Source organism: Cucurbita maxima, unplaced genomic scaffold (genome assembly GCF_002738345.1).
Source record: "Cucurbita maxima cultivar Rimu unplaced genomic scaffold, Cmax_1.0 Cma_Scf00060, whole genome shotgun sequence".
Lineage (NCBI taxonomy): Eukaryota > Viridiplantae > Streptophyta > Magnoliopsida > Cucurbitales > Cucurbitaceae > Cucurbita > Cucurbita maxima.
This window is the reverse complement of record NW_019272076.1, coordinates 317,988-338,443: the sequence shown is the minus strand read 5'-3', so window position 1 is coordinate 338,443 and position 20,456 is coordinate 317,988. Positions and strand designations below refer to the sequence as shown.

Here is a 20,456-nt window from a genome sequence, read left to right as displayed (position 1 = left end):
CAAGATAAACTTCAAGGAAGATGTGAAAGAAAATGTTGTTCAAATTATCAAAAGATGTTGTAATTCATGCTCCATTTTAAAAAAATCAAGCTTCAATTATTTTTGGTTGGTTACAAATTTTGGGTAGATGATGATATAGAGTTATATATCTTAAGGCTTTGATTTACTAAGATTAGATTTACACCGTGACTAATTATGATAATAAAATATGAATGTTACCTTGAGATGGTAATAAAAAGCTAGGGGTTTTTATTTTGAGGCTATATAAAGCCATGTATATTTTCTTTGTATAGAAAAATGCATAAGAAAAGCATTTGTTTTATTCTAGCCAATGGCTAAGTTTTTTCCGCAATTATATGTAGTTTAGATTGCATGTATAGAATCATTAAAGCTAGACTTGATTGATCTTATTTATAGAGTGATTCAAATCTCAAACAAGTGTTCTTGATTTGAGAAATTCGATCAACAAGTTAATTCGAATCTTATTTTTCTTTGGAGTGATTTCTTATCATTAGGGCTAAGTGTTCTTACCTTTTCCTTTAGGCAATGACTAAATTTTTTTACAATTCTATGTAGTTTAAATAACATGTTTAGAATCATTCAAGTTTGACATGATCGATCTTGTTTATGGAGTGATTCAAATTTTAAACAAGTGTTCTTAACTTGAGATATTCGATCAACCAGGTAATTTGAATCTTACTTTTCTTGTGATTCCTTATCATTTGGTAGACGAACTTTCGGTTGATTCTTATCAGTAACATAACATACCATCACATATCAAAGCATATCACATATATAACATGTGCAAGGGCCATAGAGCCGTGCCATCCTACATAAAAGCAATTTTTCCAACCAAACCAATACTGAAATCAATTACTTGGTTGACCTAAGTTAGAGTTATTAGTTATTCTTGGTACCAACCTTAATTTGAAGGTCCAACTCAACTTTAGATTCATATCTTGATAATATAAATTAAAACAAAATGACTGCAAATATCAACCACTTTGTAATCCAATTATTGAAGAAAAAGAAATATTTCGACATATTTAAACGGTAGGTTTTTAGATTTTATTAAACCTATACTATGATTTCTTAATACATTTGAAAATTATTTAGGTAAATAAAAATATTGGTTTGTTATAATTAAAAGATAGTACTCATCTATATCTACAACATGGTATTTGTCCATATTCACATCAAGCATCAAGCACTAATAGTATACAACCACATTACCTTAGGCTATATTCATTGGATTCTGATAAACATATACATAATTTTTTATCTAAACCACAGATTCCTAAAACTTACAGAATTTTTTTTGCATTTAATTTTTAATTCAAATTAAATAATTGCAACCAAATTATTACCCTTCGTAAAAGAAAATGAAGATCTAAAATATGAGTAATTGTGACCCCTCTTGAATTACATTTTTCTTCTTGGTCGCCGGCAGATTGAGAATTCTCAAACTCACCAAAAGACATCCAACGAACTACGAGTAATTCTCAAATGTTCCTCATGCACCACTACTCGTCATAAGCTCACCTACAAGAAAAGGAAAGGGGATATTAGAAAGAAAACGATGGAATATGAGCGGTCTACCTCGCCGGACATAAACGTTGGTGAAACGAAAATCCCCTTTCCTCAGGTGTCTAAAGGTAATGCAACGCCATGAAAGAGAGGACTAACAAACTATGGAACACCTTGATGCACACGAGCAATTACCCACCAAAATAGTATCATAACTTTGCTGGCCAATAGGATGAATTGGTTGCTTAAGCAACCCTCTATGCGTAGGTTTGAACCATAGTAGGTATAGAGGGAGATGTAGGAGTTTCAAAATAAAAAATGAATAGATTACCACTACCAAATAATCAATTATTTTTAAAATTAAATAATTATTACACAGACTTTAGAACATAAATCTTAAAAGACTCTTCTTCTTTATCACATTCGGAAGGCTCCATGCCATAGTTATCTCAAAGTATTCTCAAAGTATTCTCGTAGCGTGTCATCACTCCTCTAAATATGTGGTTGCAAATTAAAAATTCATTTTTTTTTTCTTTTCGAGTAAATCAATACCACTCAGACTTTGAAGGGGAAGGCGATGAAAGTTTGGGAACACAATATATGGTGAGTTATCCACCCAACAATAGTCTCTGTCATCCTTAATCGCATTCTACTACTCACAATGACATTATACCATAAAAAATTCGATTTTCAGAGAGAACCATCGTAATCATTTAATCAACGAGGTCTTGTCACGAAGTCTCAAAGTAAAAGAAAAAAGAAAAATGGTTGGTTTGAGATGTGCTTTAATTTTTCTAACTAAATATGAAAAAAAAAAAAAGCTTGTTCAAATTTTCTTAATACAAGAGTTAAATTTACCATTTTTATAATCCTGGTAAGGGTGAAAAACTCATTAAGGTAGGGGAGTACTTGGGAGCTACGGTGTCATGGAAGATGGTCATCTCGGGCCGTCCATCATGTGTATTGGAATTTTTAGTTCTTTTAGATTTGTATGTCATTCCCTAGTTCCATTTTGTAACAAATTTAGAACCGTTTTCTTGTTATGAATTTTGAATTTTCTTTTAAATATAAAATTGTTCGATTTTAAATTGCATAGAGTTTTATATATTTTTTTAATGTTAATCCAAGTCAGCCTCTAAAATCGGGTCATGACAATTGTATTTTTTTTAATATGTATGACTTCATTCTATAAAATAATTGAATTGAAGTTTTTATATTCTTTTTTTCAATGGTTGAAACTTATGTATTGCTTAAAAATATTTTTTAAAAAATAAGAAAATAAAAAATCTAAAGAGAAACAAACATATTTTTGTTATAAAAAAAAAAATCCAAATATATCATTTGATTCGTGAAAATCAATTAAGCACTCTAATTTTTCAATTTTTTTTCCTTTCTTTCTTATTTTATTTTTTGGGTCAATGAGTTTATCTTAATTGTAATTGAAATTGATTCGAGGAAATGAGGGGTGACATTTATAATTATTATTTATAAGTTGGTGCTAAATTTCTGTTTCACTATAGTTGGGGAGAATTGGAAGTTACTTAGAAGGGGTCATCTCGGACCATCAATCCAGTATATTAGAGTTTTTTGGTTCTTTTAAATTTGTATCTCATTCCTCGATTCCCATTTTGTAATAAATTTGTTCGGAACCAATTAGCATGCCTCATAAGATTCAACAAAACTAGGTTAGAAAGATGTTCATGATTCAACTAATAAACCACTTAAAATTCAACTATTTCGAGACTTCAGAGTTCAGATCGAGACTAAAAAGGCGAAAACAAAAATAAACAAATAAAATAAAATAAGAAAATGCAAAAAAAAAAAAAATATATATATATATAATAATAATAATAAAGTCAACCAAACCAAAATTAAATATAAAATTATGAGATGTGTCATAGACATTTTTATAAGTTGAAGATCCAAAGATTTAGTGCGAGAAATGGACTTATTTTGATGATTCAAACGTGGAGCCAAGGAGAAAAATAAAAAATTGAAGACTGAATAAATAAAATAAGATAGGAAAAGCAAAGGGTTTCACATTTTTCAAACATCAATTATTGTGCTTACAGGTTGGTTGGAGTCCAAGTTGTTAAATGTAGCATAGCACGCAAATCCTCGCAAACTGTTGTTGACCTTTGAGAACAGAACCATGGCGGAATTCCTGTGGACGTTTGCTGTACAAGAAGTGTTGAAGAAGACGGTGAAGCTGGCGGCTGAGCAGATCAGTCTGGCATGGGGATTCGAGGAGGAACTCTCAAAGCTGAAGGACTCTCTACTCATGGCGCAAGCCATCCTAAGGGATGTTCATAGAATGAACCCAGATCTTGACTCCGTCAAGCTATGGGTGAAGAACCTTGAACATATCGTCTTCGAAGCCGATATTTTACTCGATGAGCTTGCTTATGAAAACATTCGACGCAAAGTGGAAATCGAGAAAGATCTGAGGGTACGTAATTTCTTTTCCTTCTCTAAAAATTTCCTTGCTTTTCGTCTCAAAATGGCAAATAAAACCACAAGTGTTGCTAAAAAGTTGGATGAGCTAGTTTCTACCAAAAGTCCTTTGGGATGTGTTGCTATAACATCCAATGAAGCAGAGATTGATCTAAACCAAGTTCGAGAGACGGACTCATTTCTGGATGAAATTGAAGTTATTGGGAGGAAAAGTGAAGTATCAAATATAGTAGATAAGCTACTTGCCTTTAAGAATCAAGAAACTCTAGTTGTTTTACCCATTGTTGGTACGGGTGGATTAGGAAAAACAACTCTTGTGAAGGAGGTTTTCCATCATGATATGATAAGGAAGAGTTTTGATACATTTATATGGGTATGTGTGTCTGATCCTTTTAAAATCAACAAAATTTTAAGAGCAATCATGGGATCATTGAGTCCTACATTTGGTGGCTCAGATGAAAGGGAAATCATTCTTCGAGAGCTCCAAAATTTGTTGAGTGTCAAAAAGTATTTTCTTGTGCTTGATGACGTTTGGAATGAGGAGCACATTCTATGGAATGAGTTAAGGGATTGTTTGCTAAAGATCAATCAAAATGTTGGAAGTGCTATAGTTGTGACAACTAGGAGTGATAAAGTTGCAGAAATTATGGAGACAAATTACAGACATCATTTGAGGCAGTTACCAGATGACCATTGTTGGTCTTTATTTGAAAAATGTGCATTTGGAAGCGATTTACCAATAATTCCTGATATCATTCGAGGACAGCTTGTTAAAAAATTTGGTGGCATACCATTGGTTGTGAAGGTGTTAGGAGGAATGGTGAAATCATGCAAGAACGATGATGAATTGCAATTGACTTTGGAAAATCTTGGTGTTAGGAGGAATGGTGAAATCATGCAAGAACGATGATGAATTGCAATTGACTTTGGAAAATCTTGTGAGAATTAAATTACCAAAGGAAGATCTTATTTTATCCACAATCAAATTAAGCGTGGACCGTCTACCAACTTCCTCATTGAAACAATGTTTTGCCTACTGTTCAAATTTTCCACCAGACTATTGCTTCTACAAGGAAGCACTTGTTCAAATGTGGATAGCACAAGGGTTTATTCAACTACCCAATGGAAGCAATGTAACGACGGAGGATATTGGAGTGAGGTATTTCGATATTTTATTGTCTCGCTCTTTGTTTCAAGATGTTGTCAAGGACAAAAGAGGAAAAATTAAATATTGTAAGATGCATGATCTTATATATGAGGTCGCATGTGCTATTTCAAATGATCAAAATTTGAGAGGGGACCTTATAACAGATGAAGAATCTCAAGGTGGCGAAGTTTTATCGATCCGCCAAAGAAGAAGAACAGTTTATTATTGTGAAAATTTATCCTTTGATGATAATCAAGATATGATCACCAACTTTCTCTACCTGCGCGTTTTAATTATTCATTATGGGTTTATAACTGAATTGTCCCAAGATCTATTGTTTTGCTTTACCATTTGCGGACTTTGAAGCTTGGAATGGATATAAAGCTTCCTACAAAGTTGAGAAAGTTGGTCAATTTGAGGCATTTAGAATTTAATCTTTTTCATTCACATCAAAATAAGCAAATGCCTAAACATTTAAGTCGAATGACTCAACTTCAAACGCTTTCTGGTTTTCTAATTGGGTGTGATGACGGATGTAAGATTGAGGAGCTTGGACATTTAAAAGAGCTTAAAGGTAAATTTAGCCTTTTACATCTCGAGCAAGTCAAAAGTAAAGAGGAGGCCATGACTGCAAATTTAGTAGATAAGGAAAAAATTTCTGATCTATATTTTGAATGGAGTTTTGAAAGAGAAGACCGTGGTGAGAATGATTTGAATGTGTTGGAAGGGCTTCAACCACACAAAAGCCTTCAAGCATTGAGGATTCATAATTTTGCAGGTGAACTTCTACCCAATGGTATTTTTGTTGAAAACTTGGTTGAGCTAACTCTATACGGCTGCAAAAGATGTGAAACTTTACCAATGATTGGACAGTTGCCTAAACTTGAGGTTCTTGAAATTCGTAAGCTAAGTGGTGTAAAAAGTATTGGAGACGAATTTTATGGGAATTATCGCGATAGCAGAACTTTATTTCCTAAATTGAAGACATTTGAAATTTTGCACATGGAGAGTTTAGAGGAGTGGGAAGAAGTTGCTACTATTTCGAGTTGTATAGCTTTTCCTCATCTCGAAAGTTTAGCCATTCATTTTTGTCTAAAACTAACGAATTTTCCGAACATTTTTGCAACTTATGCTCGAAAGTTTAGCCATTCATTTTTGTCTAAAACTAACGAATTTTCCGAACATTTTTGCAACTTATGGGGAGAGGTTGGAAGCTGACACTATTAATGCAAGGTTCTTTTCAAGCTTTCAAAGTCCCCAAAGCTCCGATCTCTACACATTCATAATTGTACAAGTTTGATAAAGCTACCAAGCTGGTTAGACCCCAAAGCTCCGATCTCTACACATTCATAATTGTACAAGTTTGATAAAGCTACCAAGCTGGTTAGAATTCTATAGCTCACTCGAAGATTTGTGGATCGGCAACTTTTGTGAGGATATTTCCCCTCCAAATTTGCAAAATATGCAAAACTTATCTTCATTAGGAATCAAAAACTTCCATAATTTACCAGAGGGGCTTTGTGGTATTCATAACTTGAAAACATTGGTAATTAAAGGGCCAATGTTGCGTTATGATTGGAGTCGATTCATACCCTTCAATTTCCTTGAAGTTCTTGAGTTGCATGAAACAGGAACTAATAGTTTAACACAACTTCCTCAACAACTTGAGCTTCTCACTGCTTTAAGATCGTTGCATATTGAGAATTTTAATGACATTGAATCTTTACCAGAATGGTTAGGAAACATTACATCTTTGGAGACATTAGAATTATGTCGATGCAGAAATTTGAAAAACTTACCCTCGAAAAAAGCCATGTCAAATCTGACTAAATTGAATCGTTTGAGAGTGTATAAATGTTCCTTACTTGAAGTTGGTGAAGGAATCCATGTACTCTAAAACAACTATTTTACGTTTGTTTGTGCTTTGTTTTGTTTTTTTTTTTCTTTAATGTTTTCATTAGCCTAAGTAATAGTTATATTTCTTGTATTTGAACGACCGTATTAATTTTCTTATTAATAATTATTATTATTATTATTGAAATTCTTTCCCACTCCAATTCACTTGAAAAATGTTGAAAAATCTTAAATGTGTGAACCAAAAACTCATGGTTCACAATTTCAGATCATGCAATTGAGTGTTTTTATTGAATCTTTGGAAGAATACGTTACATATTTGGAGACATTGGTGATAATCAAATGCATGTCAAATTTAACAAGATTAAAAAACGAGTGCATGAAGATAAAAGTGATCCTTAGCACACATCTATAGCAACTCATATTCAACATTCTGACTAAAATTGGAATATGGATTTAACAATCGATGACCTTGTCATCCTCCCCTTAATCAATTCTCTAACCTAATTTGGAGTAATGTTCCCTATTGTGCACGAGGACTCTCAATGGTTTGAGTTTTTGGTTTGGTCGCTGAAAAGCAATCGCGAGTTGCTTCAATCCCCATTAATTATGCAGTTTTTCGTTTATTCTTCAATTTATGTCCGTCTGCCGCTATGATTTGGAGTTTCAAACGGTCTCCGTTTAAAATGTATTCACGGTTGGATGTCATTTCATATCAATATTAAAACTATATATAAATCAATTTTGAGCTATTTTTAGGGTAGAATAGTTATTTAAATAATTGAATCTAATCCTAAACTAATTACATTTGGGTTAATTTTACTATTTCTATTTTCATTTTCTTTCCACAAATTTATTTCACTCTTTTCTCACCAACGTCCATTGTCAAAAGACAACACGTTATTCACAAAAACTTTTGTGGGATCCATTGCTACAACATCCATAGATTCTGGAACGGATCTTAGCCAAATTTTAGAGACGGACTCCTTACCTGATAAAATTAGAGTTATTGGGAGAAAACTGAAGTATGAAATATAGTGGATAAGTTACTAGACCTTAAGAATCAAGAAATTCTACATACTTTACTGACGTAGATAGATTAGGAAAAAATAGCTTTGGTGAAGGAGGTGTTCCATAAAGAAGAACTGGAAACTTTAAATGCTACTTTTGGTGGCTCGGATACAAGGGAAGTCATGCTGTCAAAAAATTGTTTAGAGACAAAATATATTTTATTGTGCTTGATGATGTGGAATGAGCATCACAATCTATAAAATGAGTTGAGGACTTCATAAGAAAAGGAACCACTACAAGGGGAGTAAGATTCGGATTACCTTGTTGATCGAATATCTCAAGGCAAGAACATTATTTGAGATTCGAATCACTCTACAAGCAAGATCGATCACGTCTAGCTTGAATGATTCTTGTTGATCAAATATCTCAAGGGAAGAACACTTGCTTGAGATTCGAATCACTCCACAAGCAAGATTGATCATGTCGAGCTTGGATGATTCTACATACAACCTAAATTAGGTAGAATTGTAAAGAAACTTAGCCATTGGCTAAAGAAGAGCACAAATGCTTCTTTTTACTATATTTTTCAAGTCTCTTACACTTACAACATACATGACTTTAAATAGCCTCAAAATGAAACTATTAGAGGCATTACAAGAGTTGTAACATTCATACTTAATGACCATAATTAACTATTATGTAATTGTAACCTATAGTAAATAAAGTTTTAAAATACATAAATGAAATACAATAACTCTAAATTGTAACCCACCCAAAATTTATAACAATCAAACTTCATTCTTCTTGAATGTGGCATGAATTGAAACATCTTTTGATAATTTTGACAACCTTTTCTTCACATCTTCATTGAAGTATATTGTATGATTGATGTCTTTTGGTTTATATCAGGACTTGTTTGCTAAATATCAATCAAAATGTTGGCAGTGCTATAGTTGTGACTGCCAGGAGTAGTAAAGTTGCAGAAATTATGGAGAAAAAATACATGCATCATTTGAGGCCGTTACCAAATGATCATTGTTGGTCTTTATTTGAAAAATATGCCTTTTATAATTCCTGATGTCATTCATGAAGAACCGTTAAAAAATTTGGTGGCATACTATTGGTTGTGAAAGTGTTGGGAGGAATGGTAAAATCATGCAAGAATTATGAGGGATTGCTATCAACTTTGGAAGATCGAACAAAAATTGCATTATAAGATGAAAATCATATTTTATCCCCAATCAAATTAAGTGTCAACCGTCTACCATCTTCCTCATTGAAACAATGTTTTGCCTATTGTTCAAATTTCCCACCGGACTTTCTCTTCTATAAGAAAGAACTTATTCAAATGTGGATAGGACAAGGGTTTATTCAACTACCCAACGAACGCAATCTAATGATGGAGGATATTGGAGCGACGTACTTTGATATTTTGTTGTCTCTCTCATTGTTTCAGGATGTTGTCAAGGATGCGAGAGGAAAATTTGAACATTGTAAGATGCATGAAGTCACATGCGCTATATCGAATGATCAAAATTTGAGTTTGGTTGAATTATCTCAAGGTGAGAAAGATCTTTTGATTAGTAAAGAAAAAAGAACACTCTATTGTACTACAAATGTAGCTTTTGATATTCGCGATAAGATTACTAACTTCATCTACTTGCGCGTTCTAATTTAGAATTATTTTTCATAAGTAAATTGCTAGATTGAATCATTAAATTGAAGCATTTGAGGTATCTAGACATTACACCGTCTTCAATAGATATGCTCCCAGAATCTATTGTTTTACTTTACAATATGCAAACCTGGAAGTTTCGCGAGAACACTATAGAGCTTCCCACACAGTTGAGAAAGTTGGTCAATTTAAGGCATTTAGAATTTAATTGGGATTTTTTCTATTGAACTAAGCAAATGCCTAAGAAATTGAGTCCATTGACTCAACTTAAAACGCTTTCTTGTTTAGTAGTTGGATTTGACGAATAATGTAAGATTGATGAGCTTGGACCTTTAAAATACCTTAAAGGTAAATTGAATATTTTTTGTGTTGAGCGAGTCAAAATTTAAAAGGTGGCCATGGCTGCAATGTTTTGATTGGAGTTCTAGCGAGAAAAGAAAAGACTCTAATGACAATGATTTGAATGTGGAAGGACTTCAACTACCCAAAAACCTTCGAGCATCGAGTATTTTTAACTGTGCAGGTGAACTTCTTCCTAGTGGTATTTTTGTTGAAAACTTGGTTGAACTTGGTCTTTTCTGTTGCAACAGATGTGAAAGTTTGTCAATGCTTGGACTATTGACTAAACTTGAGGTTCTTGAAATTAATGAGCCAAGTGCGGTAAAAAGTATCAAAGACGAGTTCATGGGTATTATCGCAATAGCAGAACTTTATTCCCTAAATTGAAAAGATTTGATAATTCGTGCATACACAATTAAGCCCGAGCAATGAGAAGAAATTGTTGCTGTGTCAAATTGTACAACTTTTCCTCTATCTTAAAAGCTTAATTATTAATTCCTGTCCCAAGATAATCTATTTCTGAACATGTTTTCAAGCTTTTAAGGTCCTCCAAAACTTCGGTCTCTAAAGATTTATGTATATAGAATTTTGCCAGAACTATCAAACAGGTTAGAACTCTGCTGCTCACTTGAAGATTTGTGCATAGCCTACTTTGATGATCTTTCCCCTCCAAATTTGCAAAATTTTGGAGACTTATCTTTATTGACCATAGGGGTGAACATTCAACCCGGCAACCCGACAACCCAGACCAATCCAACCCGAACTATAAGGGTTGGGTTGGGTTAGATTAGCATTTCGGGTAGGGTTGGGTTCATTTTTCTGAACCCGAACTGAATCGGTTCGGTTTCGAGTTCATGGATAAAACCTTCGAGTTGACGCGAGACAAATAAAAATATATGAAATATATTAAGAATACTAATATATTAACGGATTTGACAGAGTGGTTGAGTTCAGTTCAAGGACACTCACGTCTAAATTTGACCCTGGCCAAATATGCTTTGTTTAGTTTCTTTTATATACATATATTTTAGATGCATATTTTTGTTTTTATTTTTAATTTCTTTGTTTTGTTTATATTATTTTTTTTATTTTGTTATTTTTAATTTCTTATAATTTCTTGGTTTAGTTTCTTTTATATACATATATTTTTAAAATACCTAAATATATCATACTATTTTTTAAACACTTTAGAATAAACTAACATACCACTATTAATAAATTTTATACATAAATAAAAATGTTTATTAATTATAATTTATAACTAGGTTTAAGAATTATATATATATATATATATATATATAATTTTAAAACATATTCTAAATTATAATATATTTATTTATTATTTATTTGTTGCAAACATTATATCACAATTTATATATATTTATTTTTCAATTAAAATATTTTTATATATTTTTTATTTTTGTTATATACCATACTCTTAAATTAATCATTTTTATTGTTTACTTAATTTCATGATCTATCCTTGTATTTTTGTTATTTTAACTAATTTTTTAAAAATGTCGGTATTTAATTGTCTTTAGTTTTATGACAATGTTTAACTATGTTACAATTTTTGCTCGTTGTTTTTTTAAAATTTATTATTATTATTTTTTGTCAATAATTATAGATCGATTTGTGTTTGTTTGTGAACTTTTAAAATATTTTAGATTGTATCCGAATAATTATAAATTGTGGATAAATAAAACTTTAAAAAAAAAAAAATTGACAACCCAACCCGAAAATAGTACATATGTGGATTGGGTTGGGTTGGGTCGTGAAAAGTTTTGGGTTGGGTTGGGTTACCAATCCAACCAACCCGAACTTTTGGGTTGGGTCGAAAAAATCCTCCAACCCGGACCATGTACACCCCTAATTGACCATCCTAGAAATTCAAAAGTTGCCCGAGAGGCTTGCTTCCCTTCATCACTTGAAAACATTACAAATTCATGGGCCAATGGAGAATTATGATTAGAGTCCATTCATACCGCTCAATTCGCTTCCAAATCTTATATCGTGTGAAACAGAAACTAATTGTTTAACACAATTTCTTCACCAATTTGATCACCTCACTACTTTAAAATTGTTATAATGGAGTTAACCTTTTGGAAAAGGTTTGGAAAACACTACCTATGTGGAGACCTCCACATTGGTGATAGTCAAATGCATAAATTTGAAAAGCTTGCCATCAAATCTTACTGAATTGAAATAATTTTACAATGTTTCAAAGTTCCTAACTTGAACTTGGTGAAGGGAGAGTTGACCGGGCAAAATTTTCCCAGGTAGCCCATATTGATATATTCTAAAACATTACTTTTTCTTTTCTTTATATTTTTTTTAATATTTAGATTTGTATTTTTTTTTTAATATTTAGATTAGCTTAAGTTATATTATAATTTTATTCCAAATGTTTGAACAATGGTTTCTTTGGAGGCCGCATTGCTAAATGTGATAGTCAGTCTAGAGGCATTAAAAAAAAAACAAACAAAAACAATAAGTGTTAGATAAGGTTTCTATATGCTTCAGCTGCACACAAATCATCTTAATTGCAAACTTTGAGAATTCTTTACTCGTGGCGCAAGCCAATCCTAAGGGATGTTGACACACAATGAGACAAACCTTTACTCTCCGAAGCTATGGGTGAAGAACCTTAAAGATATCGTCTTCGAGTCGATATTTTACTTGATGAGTTTGCTGATGAAGACGTTAGATGTAAAGTGTGAATCGAGAAAGATCATAAGGTACGTAATTTCTTTTCATTCTCCAAAAATCCACTTGCTTTTCATCTCAAAATGGCAAATAAAATCACAACCGTCGCTAAAAAGTTGATGAGCTAGTTTCTACAAAAAGTCCTTAAGGCTAAAATTGATCTTAACCAAGTTCTAGAGACGGACTCCTTTCCTAATGCAATTAGAGTTATTGAAAGATAATCAAGAAGCTCTAGTTGTTTTACCCATTGTTGGTACAAGTGAATTAGGAAAAGTGAATTAGGAAAAACAACTCTCATGGAGGTTTTCCATCATGATATGATAAGGAAGAATTTCGATAAAACCATATGGGTATTTGTGTATGCTCCTTTTAAAATCAACAAAATTTTAAGAGTAATCGTGGGATCCTCGAATCCAACCTTTTGTGGCTCGATGAAAGAGAAGTCATTCTTCTAGAGCTCAAAAAATTGTTGAGTGACAAAAATTATTTTCTTGTGCTTGATCATGTTTGGTATCAGAAACCTGATCGATGGAATGAGTAGAGAGCTTGTTTGCTAAAGATCAATCAAAATAAGGGAAATGCTATAGTTGTGACTATCAAAAGTGATGAAGTTGTAGAAATTATGGAGAAAAATTACCGACGTCATATGAGACAGTTACTAGATGGTCATTGTTGGTCTTTATTTGAAAAATGTGCATTTGAAAATGACTTACCAATAATTCTTGGTGTCATTCGAGGACAACTTGTTAAAAAAATTGGTGGCATATCATTGGTTGTGAAAGTGTTGGGAGGAATGGTGAAATCATGCCAAAACGACGAGGAATTGCAATCGAATTTGGAAAATCTAGAGAGTTGCATTACTAAAGGAAAATCTTATTTTATCCACAATCAAGTTAAGTGTGGACCATCTACCATCTTCCTCGTTGAAACAATGATTTGCCTATCGTTCAGAGCTATTTCGATATTTTGTTGTCTCGCTCCTTGTTTCAGGATGTTGCCAAGGATGAGAGAGGAAAAATTATATATTGTAAGATGCATGATCATATACCTGAAGTCGCATGTGTTATTTCAAATGATCAAAATTTGAGAGAGGACTTTGAAACAGATGGAAAATCTCAAGATGATGAAGTTCTTTCGATACGTCAAGAAGAATGATAGTTTATTGTTGTAAAAATATACACTCTGTGGTAATCAAGATATGATCACCAACTTCATCTACTTGCGCATTTTAATTATTGATAATGGGTACATAACTGAACTGCCAGATACAATCGTTAAATTGAAGCATTTGAGGTATTTTGACATTTCAAAGTCTCGAATAAGTAAACTTCCAAAATCTATCGTTTTGCTTTACAATTTGTAGACTTTGAAGCTTGGATGGGATGTAAAGCTTCCTACAGAATTGAGAAAGTTGGTGAACTTAAGGCGTTTAGAATTTGATTTGTATTATTCAAATCGAACTAAGCAAATGCCTAAACATTTAAGTCGAATGACACAACTTCAAACGCTTTCTGGTTTTATAGTTGGGTATGATGATGGATGTAAGATTGAGGAGCTTAGACCTTTAAAAAAACCTTAAAGGTAAATTATGGTTTTTATATCTCGAGCAAGTCAAAAGTAAACATGAGGTCATCGCTGCAAATTTAGTAGAGAAGGAAAATATGTCTGATCTATATTTTAAATGGAGTCTTGAAAGAGAAGACTGTGATGACAATGATTTGAACGTGTTGGAAGGGCTTCAACCACACAAAAACCTTCAAGCATTGAGGATCCATGGATTTGGCAGTAAACTTATACCCAATGGTATTTTTGTTGAAAACTTGGTTGAGCTACGTCTTTTTGGTTGCAAAAGATGTGAAACTTAACCAATTTTGGGACAGTTGTCCAAACTTGAGTTTCTTGAAATTTGTGAGCTAAGTGATTTAAAAAGTAATTGCTACTGTGTCAAATTGTACAACTTTTCCTCGTTTAGAAAGCTTAATGATTGAATCTTGTTTGAGGCACATTGAGAGGTTGGAAGTAAAGCCATTAATGCAGGGTTATTTTTAAGCTTTCAAAATCCTCCCAAACTTCCATCTCTCCACATTTATAATTGTAAAAGTTTGATAAAGCTATCAAATTGGTTAGAATTCAGCTCAAAAATGTGTTAGATATGCTATTTTGGTAATCATATTTCCTCTCCAAATTTCAAAAATATCCAAAGCTGGTCTTCATCAAGAATCTCAAAGCTTGCCAAAGGGGTGGGTGGTATTCATAACTTGAAATTTTTGGCAATTAAAGGGCCAATGAAGGGTTATGATGGGAGTCCATTCATACCCTTCAATTCACATGAAGTTATTGAGTTGCATGAAACAGGAACTAATAGTTTAACACAACCTCCTCGACAACTTGAGCTCCTCACTATTTTAAGATCGTTGAGCATTGAGAATTGTAATGGCGTTAAATATTTGCCAGAATGGACGAGAAATGTTACATCCTTGGAGACATTGGAATTATGTCCGTGCATAAATTTGAAAAAATTACCCTAAAAAAAAGCCATGTCAAATCTAACCAAATTGAATGATTTGAAAGTGTACGGATGGGGTCAACTTGAAGTTGGTGAAGGTGGTGTTTGAAAGTGTACCGAGAAAGTTTCGTATGTACCCAACTTAGATGTATTCAAACACAACTACTTTATGATTGTTTCTTTTCTTCCTACTTTTTTTTTTTTTTAATATTTTTATTAGCAAATTACTTTCTACTTTGACAATTGCATTAATTTTGTTACTTTATTAATTACTACGGCTTTCCCAATTGAGCTATTGTGGAGATATGTGTGGTGGTTAAGAGAGAAGAAGAAAACACAGAAAAGGCCAAAATAATAATAATAATAATTTTTCTTTTTAGAATTTTATTAGTCATTTTTTATTAAACTTATCAATGTATTATTTAAATGTCAAGAAATATGAAATTCCTGACCAATTTTATTGGGAATCAAAAGAATAGGACAAAAAGTTAGATGCTACAATATCTAGTGAAGTTGAAATGATAAGGTACTTGCTCTTAATAATCGGGAAACTCTAGTTGTTTTACCCACTTTGGTGAGCGACATTTTCCATCATGAAATGATAAGGAAAATTTTCGAGAAATTAGTTGAGTGACAAAACTATTTCTAGTATGAGAAAGGTGATCTATGAAATTAGTTGAGGACTCAGTTTGAAAAAGATCAATCAAAATGTTGGAAATGCTATAGTTGTGACTCCAAGAGAGTGATAAAATTGCAGAAATTATGGAGACAAATTATTGACTTCATTTGAGGCCGATAAAGCCCTATCCTAAAGCAAGAATCTGTCATTGCGAAGTCAGCAAAGAAGGGCGCGAACTTTTTGTTATCAAATGAACATTATTGTGCATTTTTATGCATTTGGAAGTGATCCATCAATAATTTCTGATGTGATTTGAAAAAAAAGCTCAAATGAAATCATACAAGAATTTCATATACAAGAATGATGAGAAATTGCAATGGAGTTTGTAAAATCTAGCAAGAATTGAATTAGCAAAGAGGGAGGAGGGAGGGTTTGCAACAAGTGGCGATGAGACGGGGAAAAAAAGGATATAGAAACCTAATCGGTTAAATTCTGTTCAGGTTGCAACTTGAGCTTTTATTTTCTTATGACCCAAAAAGGAGATGAGAATTGCAAAGCACAACATTTTACCTCACTTGAAGCATTTGGCATCCAACAAAGCCTCTCCTTCAAAAGGCTCCTTATCTTCAATCATCTGGTTGACTCGTTCCTTCTGCGCCTCATCTGATATGTCAACCTTTCTCCATTCATAAAGCTCCATGTCGTAGCACTCATCCACCACAAATTGTGGGATCTCTTGTCCACGGAAAACCCACAGCCCCTTCACTTTAAATGGAGCCTCCGATCCAATCACTAACATCTTCCCAAAAGCATACTTCCGAGCAAGATCCATTCGCTGGAGAAATCCGCCAACCTTGTTCAACGTTACGAACGAAACAGTATTCTCGTCGTTGTACTTGTAATCACAGAACCAAAGAGAATACCCCTCTGGATCATACATCTCCCAAAATCCTGCAACAAGTTTAAAACAATGTGGTCGTTAAACTAAATGCAAACCGGGGAAAATAATACCTTCATCAAGAACATCAGTAGAGTGGTAATGCATTTTTTGTTTGGGTACATTATCAAGTTTGTTTGAAGAAATAAAAACATGTGCTAGTAACTGTAGGTAAGAATGCACTCTAAAGATCATAAATAAAAGGATTACTTAGTCCCAAAGAAAGGAAAAAAGGACATTTTCCGTAAAAGAAGCACACTTCAATGCCATTTGAACCATTACTCAACAAATAACAAGGTTCCCCTCTTGTCTGCCTGCTCAAATCGAACAAAGATGCAATCATTTTCAAAAGTAATTCATGGATTGGATGGAAATAAAAGCACCCGAAAAAGTTTTGTACCTTTAATTGCGATCTCCCGGAAGTTGGTTTTGGTATTTGAGTATAACCGCTTCCACTCATCCAGAATCATCTTACTGGGAGGAAGCAAATCAAGAGGATTCTTGGGTTTTGGCTTTGGTGTTTCATCATCTCCCTCGCCAACGACAGCCTTGGGCTTCACTTTTGCAGCTTCCTTTTTGGGTTCTTTCTTTACCTCATCCTTGGGGGTTTGCTTAGTAGATTGAATAGGTAGAACTGACTCTGCCTGCTCGACCTCACCCAGAATTCTTTTGATATTTGGCTGATTGACCAAGGTCCAGAAGTATCTCTCAACGTGTGGGAAGTCTGAGGTAAAGCTCTTAGTCATGAGCTTAGTAAAACCCATAAACAGGTTACAAGTCATGATGATGTCAGCCAATGTTACAGAATGACCAACTAGGTAAGTGTTTGAAGCAAGGTATGTATTCAAAGCTCCCAAAGCCCTCTTCAATGCACCAATTGCAGCTTCCTCGACCTTAGTTTAGGGGGAAAAAAACATGTAGTTAAGTCAAATAAGATGAGCAATAATCAAGAGATAACTAAATTACTGTAAAAACAATGAATATGCAGTTTTTTACAATCATAGAAGCTAGAACTTGACCTCCAAATAATCCAAAACGAAGAAATTTAGTCATCAAAACAAGCTGAAAATGAATCCGATAAATTAGGAGACTTCCAATTGGCCACAAAAATTACTTACAGGAGGAAGATAAGGAGCTCTCCCCATTCTAGGCCTATAACAAGTCACCATATTTGAATCTATCTCCAATGATGCAAAATCAATCCATTGTTCAATATGCCCCTGAAATATGGTTAAAAAAGACGACATGATAGTTAAGGGGTCGTAAAATGAAGAACGTTTACAAGGCAAAGAATATATTTTGGTCCATAATGCTCAGGTATTTTTTCAATTTGGTTCTTATTGTTTAAATAGCTTCAGTTTACCCTCTTACGTTTTAACATTTTTCAATTATATTCTAACCACTAAAGGAATGCATAATCCAACTTACATACTCAATAACAGATGAACCACACAGAGTAGTATCAGCCTTCAAGCGTGCAACTGCACCATCAAATACACAAACAAGTTTAAAAACAATCACTTAACCAACCTAAGGTTTAGCAAATGGTTCACATCATTTACCATAGCGAGCTATCGCATTACTCTCAAATATGGGGCCATCGGGCGTTTCCAAAACAGGCACCTAAAAACGTGAGAGAAATTTTTTCATATAATGTATAATTTTTCTATAACAAATAAGCAGATTCGTTATCACAATTCATATGTCAGCCAACAACATAGAAACCAACCTTCCCAAGAGGGTTCATCTTGACAAACTCCGGAGTTTTGTTTGAAACGCCCATCTCAAAGTCCGGGACCAATTTCACTTCGACTCCATTGTACTGTGCAACAATGAGAGACTTGAAACCATTTTTATTCGTCTTTCCTGCATGCAAGACCTGCAATCAAACCCGAATCACACGTACTTGAAAACTTTAATTCTTCTTTTGACTGCAATTCATTGACATTTATCCTTAAAAAAGAATTAATACACACAGCCAATTTCTCAAAACTCTTAACATATCTCATCGGCCGAACAGGGTTCAAATGTAGAAAGTTTTTTTTTTCTTTAAATGCTGATACAAGTATCGATCACATACCAGTGCCATTGATTGCTAAACAGAGAAATGCTCCACGTTCTTGCTTCGGATCTGACGATCGAAGTGAACAGAATCAAGTGTGCAATCAACAGTAAATGAAAATTATAAGAAGTTTCAATAATGGCAAAGAACAAACAAAAAAGTTGTTCATCAATAAACAGAAGACGCAAAAATTGAGAATGATTAGGTTTGAAGATTGAATTGAAGAATTAGAAACATGCGAGGAGGAGCGTAATTGCAGAAGCAAGAGAGGCAGTAGGAAGCGAAGGAAGTTGGGAAATAAAGTAGGGCTTTGCAGTTCGGTACTAAGTACCCAAAATCGAGCATAAAAATTTACCAAAATAGGCACATTATCAAAAATGTTAATCCAAAATCACAATGATTGATGCATATGTCATGGTCTCGAGTTATAATGTCAACGTCAGCCGTACAGGAATGTCTTGCTTTAACCTGAAATAGAAGTAGCACGTGGCTTCAGTATCTAAACAAATACTAAGTAAGTGACTCCACTATTAGGAGTTAAATACAAAAAAAATATGCTAATGCAATGATAGAACCTATCATATCAGTCTATTTTCCTAGAGAACTATCCTAACGGGCAGCTTGGATGTGTAACATATACTCTACACACAACCCATGTTGCGAGTATAGACTCACTAGTCAGTTCGTACATCGCTAGACCCCCTTTCTTGTCGGGCAAGCATGCTCTAATAGCTCTTTGTGTCGAACACCCGTTAGAATTAGCAACCATCACGACAGTATTATGTAAAACATAATGATAGTTCTTCTGCCCATTAGTGTATGCGTCTGTTCCATCGTGATGGAATAGAGGTATCCTCTAATGCCACACATAATGCATGAGGTCCCAATATTTTTCCATTTTCAACATTGTTAAATATAACACCGCTATCATTTTTCATTCATATCATATTATTTTTAATTTTTCAGTTCTCATATCATGCATAATTCTAACGGGGTTATATTTCATGTTATTTGTCGTGATATCTTATTATTCATAACATACACATACAATTTAGGAGACATTACATAATGTTCCATGCTTTTAACATAACATTTCATAACGTGCGATTCATACAACAATTACCTCAACAGTCACACAAAACAATCTAAACATAACATATCACATCACAATATATTATATCATAAACATGTCAATTTATCACATATCTCGTACCATAACGTATTTCATATTATATCACAATATATATAGATATCTGTCATTCACATTTCGTATCATAATCATATCATATCATAAACACTTCGTGGTCATATCGTTGTTGGCTTTTTGGCCCTTAATCTCGTTTTAATTAATTAATTGATTGATGTTTTGATGATAACAAACCTACTTTTAACTATTAACAATTTTTCAATATTTTGAACTATCCACAAGTATAAGGTTGGGAATAACGATTTCAATGACTTTTCAATCACTCAAATCAGAGCTAAAACGAAAAAATTACAGTCGAGACGACATATCCGACGTGATGATGTAACAGCTAAATCAAAATGATGGACTAATCGAAATATAGCACTAATATTTTTTGAAGAGTAACCTATGATGAAATTTTTTTCATATTATA

At 33.3% G+C, this 20,456-nt stretch overlaps 3 protein-coding genes across 3 annotated transcripts; 2 read left to right on the top strand and 1 right to left on the bottom strand.

The window, feature by feature from the left end:
* The first annotated feature begins 3,672 nt into the window (after positions 1 to 3,672).
* Positions 3,673 to 16,311, top strand: LOC111471917 (putative disease resistance protein RGA3). Its single transcript, XM_023117590.1, has 2 exons — positions 3,673 to 4,849; positions 16,231 to 16,311. Exons 1-2 carry the CDS (start codon positions 3,680 to 3,682, stop codon positions 16,309 to 16,311), a joined length of 1,251 nt encoding a protein of 416 aa, XP_022973358.1. The 5' UTR covers positions 3,673 to 3,679.
* Positions 4,862 to 14,614, top strand: LOC111471904 (putative disease resistance protein RGA3). Its single transcript, XM_023117579.1, has 2 exons — positions 4,862 to 5,373; positions 13,910 to 14,614. Exons 1-2 carry the CDS (start codon positions 4,866 to 4,868, stop codon positions 14,074 to 14,076), a joined length of 675 nt encoding a protein of 224 aa, XP_022973347.1. The 5' UTR covers positions 4,862 to 4,865; the 3' UTR covers positions 14,077 to 14,614.
* On the bottom strand, positions 16,200 to 19,155 carry LOC111471894 (elongation factor 1-gamma-like). Its single transcript, XM_023117566.1, has 7 exons — positions 18,856 to 19,155; positions 18,505 to 18,654; positions 18,338 to 18,398; positions 18,204 to 18,256; positions 17,894 to 17,995; positions 17,176 to 17,668; positions 16,200 to 16,789 (listed from the first exon to the last, which is right to left on the bottom strand). Exons 1-7 carry the CDS (start codon positions 18,862 to 18,864, stop codon positions 16,410 to 16,412), a joined length of 1,248 nt encoding a protein of 415 aa, XP_022973334.1. The 5' UTR covers positions 18,865 to 19,155; the 3' UTR covers positions 16,200 to 16,409.
* Positions 19,156 to 20,456: the final 1,301 nt, after the last annotated feature.

Excerpts from the sequence above, each read along its gene's own strand:
- LOC111471917 (XM_023117590.1), top strand. The coding sequence starts at position 3,680 with ATGGCGGAATTCCTGTGGACGTTTGCTGTACAAGAAGTGTTGAAGAAG. Across the intron at positions 4,850-16,230 it reads TGCAATTGACTTTGGAAAAT|CTAGCAAGAATTGAATTAGC; the intron begins CTTGGTGTTAGG and ends AGTTTGTAAAAT.
- LOC111471904 (XM_023117579.1), top strand. The coding sequence starts at position 4,866 with ATGGTGAAATCATGCAAGAACGATGATGAATTGCAATTGACTTTGGAA. Across the intron at positions 5,374-13,909 it reads TTGTGAAAATTTATCCTTTG|ATATGATCACCAACTTCATC; the intron begins ATGATAATCAAG and ends GTGGTAATCAAG.
- LOC111471894 (XM_023117566.1), bottom strand. Across the intron at positions 18,399-18,504 it reads AGATGAACCCTCTTGGGAAG|GTGCCTGTTTTGGAAACGCC; the intron begins GTTGGTTTCTAT and ends TCACGTTTTTAG. Across the intron at positions 18,257-18,337 it reads TAATGCGATAGCTCGCTATG|TTGCACGCTTGAAGGCTGAT; the intron begins GTAAATGATGTG and ends TTGATGGTGCAG.